General features: G+C 46.6%; 1 protein-coding gene across 1 annotated transcript; it reads left to right on the plus strand.

The window, feature by feature from the left end:
* The first annotated feature begins 1,863 nt into the window (after nucleotides 1-1,863).
* On the plus strand, nucleotides 1,864-6,508 carry LOC140724286 (uncharacterized). The gene is made up of 2 exons (XM_073038749.1): nucleotides 1,864-1,892; nucleotides 6,001-6,508. Exons 1-2 carry the CDS (start codon nucleotides 1,864-1,866, stop codon nucleotides 6,506-6,508), a joined length of 537 nt encoding a protein of 178 aa, XP_072894850.1.
* The last annotated feature ends 224 nt before the right edge of the window (nucleotides 6,509-6,732 follow it).

The raw sequence follows: 6,732 nt of genomic DNA on the forward strand, positions 1-6,732 counted from the left end.
TGACACTCACATCCGTCACTGTCCTCCAGCCGGAGTGCAGCGACCGAGACCGCACACACTGGATTCCCGCTTTCCACTTCCAAACAGACCATAACCTGCATAGCATCGGTAGAATGGGGGCATTCAGGGAGCTGATCAAATTTCTATTTTGTTTCCAAATTTCTTGCAGTTAATTTAACGGCGATTGTGATCCTTTCTCGAGGAAAATGCGGACTCTCCAAATGCATCACCCGTTACCTGGTTGGAATGGCAGCAGCGGATCTAATGGTGGTTATCGTTGTTGCTTTAGTGGAACAAACCAACAATATCCACATGTATTCCAGAACCCTGCTCATCACTCCTGTATGCGCACTGACACTTGTATTTCGGGTTGTAACGAGGGACTGTTCTGTCTGGTTCACGGTCAGTTTTACCTTCGATCGCTTCATCGCAATATGTTGCCGAAAGCTGCGGGAGAGATACTGCACGACAGAACAGCAACGCTGGTGATCGTGACCGTTGTTATAGTGAGCTGCGGGAAATGTGCCCCCTTTTACTTTGCCATTGAACCTTACGTCATCATTGATAACATGCCCTGGCGTTGCGCCCTTACATATAAGTACGCTACTTCACCCGTGTGGAGAGGATACGCATTACTGGACCGTATTTTAACGCCATTGATACCAATAGGCTTAATCCTGGTGTTTAACGGGTTAACCGTAAGGCATATCGTTGTGGCAAATAGAGTCCGCAGAAGGCTTCGGCACAGCAGCGACAATCAGAAAGATGCCGAGGTGGAAAAACGCAGAAAATCGATGATTTTGTTGTTTTCTATATCAGTTAATTTCATATTATTTTCGATGCCCTCTGTAGCCTATTCTCTGAAATGGCAAGCGCAAAACTATTATTACCAGGACAGATATTTGAGTTCCCCGGTATACATCCTACAGCAATTTGGGTTCATGTTTCAAATGCTCAGCATGTGCACCAATACTTGTATCTATACACTAACACAGAGGAAATTCAGAGAGGAGCTGAGGAATGGAATGAAGTATGTGTTTACTTTAAATGGCCATCTGTGTAGATAATGCCCGTGTCTACTGACGATTCAGCGGAGTTTTCAAATAAAGCCGTTTTATAGTGAACAGGCTTGGCAAATATGTCATTAATTCAAACAATCTTATGCCTGGGGTTCCGGAAAATGCAGAATTGGCGGAGTATTGCTGACTTCATACAGTTCAGGTAGGTAGCAATACAAACGTTCAATGCTACTGGCGTGATTGTTATACTTGTTGAAGTATTTTCCAAACTATCACAGACACTCGACTGTCACAAGGGCAGGGATGGCTTCAGGAATTTCCGGGGTTTAGATGTTTCAAAATGGGCAGGTTCGGGTAACAAAGTGGAAAGTGAGTGCGATGGGAAACCAGGGATAGTATCGCAGCTGCAGATACGGACGGCAGCAGTGAGACAAACAGAGGTATGTGATCAGCTCACTTGGACTATTCTATACAGCAGCCCCTCTAACAAAAGAAAAAAAACTGCAACGGGAACAGTGAGGAACCGATCAGGAAGCGGGACATGGACATTTGTCATGTTATTGGCACGGGTAACTTAAACTTCCATAATATTCTTTGGAAACTCCCTAAGGAAAAATGTTTCGTTATAGCATAATTTCTCAGTTGTGACCAGGAAGGATTAATGTCACTATAAGAAGACAGGTGGTCTAGCGAACAATTCGTACCGGATCTAATATTAGAAAAGGAAACGGATCAGGTGACAGATCTTTCCGCGGCTCAGCACTACAGAACAACAGGGCACAACTCCCCTCCATTTACCTTGATCAGGGAGCATGGGATCTATTTAATTGGGGATCAGCGAATTATGGTGCGACCTGACAGCAACTTGGGAAGGTAAATTGGGAAATGATGCACTCAGGGAAATGCGCAACAAATATGAGGGGATTTTATTGGGAGTACTGACATAGGGTTCAGTATAGGCTTGTCTCCCTGAAGCAGGGAAAGGATGATAGCGTAAAGTAACTCTGGGTGACAAGAAAGTTGGAACAACTCTTCAAGAGGAAGAAAGAACGATAGTAAAAAATTAGGAAGAAAGAATCAGGTAAGGCTATAACGGGTCAAAATGTAGAAAGGAAAAAATAAACAATCGAGTTAGAAGAGGTAGAAGGGGACTTGAGAAGTTTTTTGCGAATTGCACTGTGAAGAACAGGCGGAGACTGGAGAGAGTCTGGGCAGATCAGAGGACAACTTGTGTCTGGAGTCCCAAAAGGCAGTGCAGCTCCTCACTGAATACATTGATGAATGTGAACACAGCGTAAAACGGCAGACGCTCAGAAAGAGGATTCGGGGGAAACTTCGAAAACATTATGATAGATGATTCCCCGGTGCCAGAAGGGATATAGTCCAGGTAATTTGGGAAAGCGAGAGAAGATATTAGTGAGCTTTTGGACAGAATCTTTGTGTCTTCGCTGGCCACGAAAGTAGAACTGGATGACTTGGGGAGGGGGAATATTATTCATTTGTTAACGAAAGATAATAGGGATACTTCTTGGAATTACAGACCAGGGAGCCTTACATCAGTAGTGGGTAAACTACTGGAGAGGATTATTGAAGAAGGAAATTATGAATATTTAGAGAAATGTTGTCTGGCTACGGAGAGACAACATGGCATGTTGTCCTCTATGAGCCAGATTGAATTATTTGGAAAAAAAATGAAAATAATACCAACAGATGACGCAGGACAGTCGATGTGGGGGCATTAATTCTGGTCAGATGTTGGATCAGTTCCCCATAGTGGACTCATTCAGAAAGTCAGAGGCATGGGATCGAAGGAAACCTGGTTGCGTTGCTTCAGATTTGGCTTCCTAACAGAATGTAGATCATGTAGTAGATAGGGTGACTTCCTGCTGGAAGACAGCGGACAACCGTGTTCCGCACGGAGGGTCGAAATTGTGGTACAAGTTACAACTCTATTTTGGACTCTGCAGTTACAGTGTTCCGCGAAACAGGGCTGAGTGAAATAACCGATTTAACTTGACCACCCAGCAACAGCTGGAAAGTTAATGGAATTAGGGGTGACGATGTAAGCAAATCGCTGAACTATTGACGGCACCGGCACGTTATCTTAACTATCCCGTCATTTACATATTACAGTAACGATGCTAATTTATGGAAATAAGGCCGAAGACGTAAACAGATCGCTCAGCTATTGACTGAACCGCCACGTTATCTAATCTGACCCGTCATTTACATATTACAGGGCAGATGCTACAATGACTTCAAAGCAATCATTTACAGTGGAGCCCTACAACTTAAAAACAGCATTTCAAAGTGTTCAGCAGGTTTTAATAACTAGCCTTCCAAAATTCCAATTCCAAATTCCCAGTTCAAGTACGCATCAATTTATCCTAATGCAAATTTACCTCTGAATCGTGGTTTTATCATATCGAGTGTAGATACGCTCATATTTCGATCTATTTAACCCTGAATCCACATGGCCGGTGTGGAATCCGTGTCTCCCTCTGAAATCAATAATAAATGAAACACACAAAACTACACAAACTAAAAACGCAGCGAAGGCAAAGCAAATATTCGGGCTGACACTTGCCTTCCTTCAAAACCATCGCAGGCTATTGGAGAATACAGAATAAGCAACTTCCAAAGCTTCCATCCATCATCATCTCACATCTGCGCTTCCATCTTCTCATGCTGTAACCATCCATTAACTCAGTCTCCATGCTTCAGTGTGTGCAAGGACAGAGGAATCGAACAGTATCAACGACTTTCTAGATTGGTCGGTGCTGTGAGACACTGAAGCTCTAACCCAGATATCCAGTGAGATACCCAGAGGAAACCACTGCACAGAAACAGGGTCTTCAGCCCGTCCGGTCAGTGAGGAATTATTTAAACTGCCTACTGCCATCGACCTCACCCGGACCGTGGCCATTCATATACCAGTACCTATCCAGTCATCTCTTAAACGTTCACATCGGAATCTCAATAACCATTTACGTAGGCAGCACTGTCTACACTTTGGAGTCCATCTGGGTGAAGAAGCTTCCCCTCCTATTTTCCTTAAACATTTCACATTTCACCCTTCACCCATGATCTCTAGTTGTATTCTCGCCCAACATCAGTGGAGAAAGCCCGCTTGCATTTATACTCTCTATACGCGTCTTAATGTTGTATACCTCTATCTTAATCTCCCCTCAGTCTTCCACCCGCTCGGGAATAAAGTGCTAACATACCTAATCGTTCCTTTTAATTCAAAACATCCTGTCCCGGCAATAGCCTTGTAACTTTGTTCTGTATTCGTTCAAACGTATTTATTTCTGCCCTGTTGGTAGTTGAGCAAAAACACAACATTATTCCAAATTAGGCCTCAATAATTTTTTAAGCAGCATCGACATAACAGCCCAAATCCTGTACTCAGTACTTTCGTCTATGAGGGCCAATGTACGAAAAGCTTTCTAACTGCGCCACAACTTCCATTGAATATGGACCTGCATTCCCAGATTCATTTGTTCTGTCGTACTCCTCAGTGCCCTGTTTCTCAGTGTGTCAGATCAACCCTGGCTGGTCTTCCCAAAGTGCAACATCTGACACTTGTGTATGTGTTACATGCGTCCCGCCATTTTTCAGCCCGTTGTTCAAATTGGTCCAGATCCCGCTTAATGCTCCGTTAGTCTTCCTCACTGAGGAGAAAGAGACTGGGGAATGTAAAGAGACGGTGGCGAGAATCTGAGAAGGACGGGAGGGAGAGAGACGCAGCCGAGATTTTAGGAGAGGAGAAACGGCAGTGGGGGAGAGAAACTGAGCGAGACCGGGTGGGGCGGGGTAGAGGGAGAGACCGAGGGCTTAGAGAAAGACCAGGGGGAGGGAGACCGGGGAACTCGAGAGATCTGGAGTGAGAACAGAAATTTGTGATGTGGAAAAATCAATGTGAGGAGGAAGATTGGAAGAGAACTCGGAAAGGGAGAGCCCAAGACAGCGGTGGGGGGTGTAAGATATGAGTGAAAGCGGGTAGGGAGAGAAATTGGCCGGGGGGAAGGTGGGTTGGGGAGACTGCTGGATACAGAGAGACGCGAAATTAAAATACTTGGGAGGGAAATAGACACTATGGGTTGAGAGAGAGACTGGGATTAGGTCGGAAAGTGTGAGTCAGAGAATACTGTCCATAAATGCACTGAGCGATTAGAGGACTTTTCGTCCTGCAGGGAATTCTGGGATTACAGCGCTTCCATTCTAAAGTCCTTCAGAAACAAGCAACTCGTGTAATCTCGCTGACCTCTCTCACCCCGCCTGCTTAACCACTCTCCTTCCCACACCATATCCTCGATCTCGCTTTCCTAAACTGGTCTTCGCGGTCTTCACCCTTTCTCTCCGTTTCTGTGATCACATCCGGTGGCTCCTGTTACGAACGCCGCAAAGTAATATGATGAAACACACTGAGTCATGTTAGTAACGGGACATTCTGGACAATTTACAAGTGGGTCCTTCTCCCCGGCGCCCCTCTACCCATCTGTCGGCTGTATAACCTGCCCGACCAGAAAGGGAAGCAATGGAGGCTTACCTAAATGACTCTTTCGCGGCGGGCATTATCCGACCCTCATCTTCCCCTGTAGAGGCAGGATTCTTCTTCGTGCGGAAGAAGGACAGCTCCCTGAGCCCCTGCATTGTCTACCGTGGCCTGAACAACATCACCATAAAGAATAAGTCTCCACTGCCCCTTATCACCTCTGCCTTCGAGCCCCTTCACGGAGCCACAATTTTCTCTAAGTTGGACCTGCGGAGTGCCTATCACCTGGTCAGGATAAGGGAGGGAGATGAGTGGGAAAACAGCTTGTAACACCCCTCTTGGTCATTTCGAATACCTGATCATGCCATTCGGCCTCATCAATGCCCCCGCTGTCTTCCAAGCCCTGATAAACTATGTCCTTACGAAATTTATTAACCGTTTCGTTTTCTTTTATTTGGACGACATCTCAATCTTCTCCCGCAGTCTTCAGGAACACACGCACCATGTCCGTCAGGTTCTTCAGAGGCTTTTGGAGAACAAGCTATTCGTTAAGGCAGAGAAGTGCGAGTTTCATGCCCGTTCCGTCAGTTTGCTGGAGTACATCATTGAGGGCGGCCAAGTGAGGGCGGATCCCGAAAAGACCCGGGCGGTGGCCGAGTGGCCAAACCCCACGACGCTTAAGCAACTCCAGCGATTTCTGGGGTTCGCAAACTTCTACCGTCGCTTCATCAGGGATTACAGCCGGGTGGCAGCGCTCCTTACTCGATTCACCTCTCCTGCGACACCTTTAAACTGGACCCCCGAAGCCGTCTCGGCCTTCTCGGAGCTAAAGATGCTTTCACCTCCGCTCCCATCCTGGTCCAACCTGACCCGTCTGGTCAATTCATTGTGGAAGTCGACGCCTCCGACTCTGGGGTGGGAGTGGTCCTCTTTCATCGCTCCAGCCCAGACCAAGAGCTCCATCCCTGCGCCTCCTTCTCTCGCCGCCTAAACCCCGCAGAACGGAACTACGACGTAGGGAACCGGGAGTCACTGGCCGTCAAACTCGCTTTGGAGGAGTGGAGACGCTGACTGGAGGGAACGGAACATCCATTCATCGTCTGGACGGAACACCGGAACCTCGCATACATCCAAACCGCTAAACGCCTGACCTCCCGCCAAGCCATTTGAGCATTACTTTTTGGCCGTTTCAGATTCACACTCGCCTATCGTCCA

Source organism: Hemitrygon akajei, unplaced genomic scaffold, assembly GCF_048418815.1.
Source record: "Hemitrygon akajei unplaced genomic scaffold, sHemAka1.3 Scf000183, whole genome shotgun sequence".
Taxonomy (NCBI): Eukaryota; Metazoa; Chordata; class Chondrichthyes; order Myliobatiformes; family Dasyatidae; genus Hemitrygon; species Hemitrygon akajei.

What these genes read in the sequence shown, in the direction of transcription:
- LOC140724286 (XM_073038749.1), top strand. Translation starts at nt 1,864, where the DNA reads ATGGTGCGACCTGACAGCAACTTGGGAAG. An exon ending in CCTGACAGCAACTTGGGAAG is followed by an intron (nt 1,893 to 6,000) that starts GTAAATTGGGAA and finishes CTTCTCCCGCAG; the next exon opens with TCTTCAGGAACACACGCACC.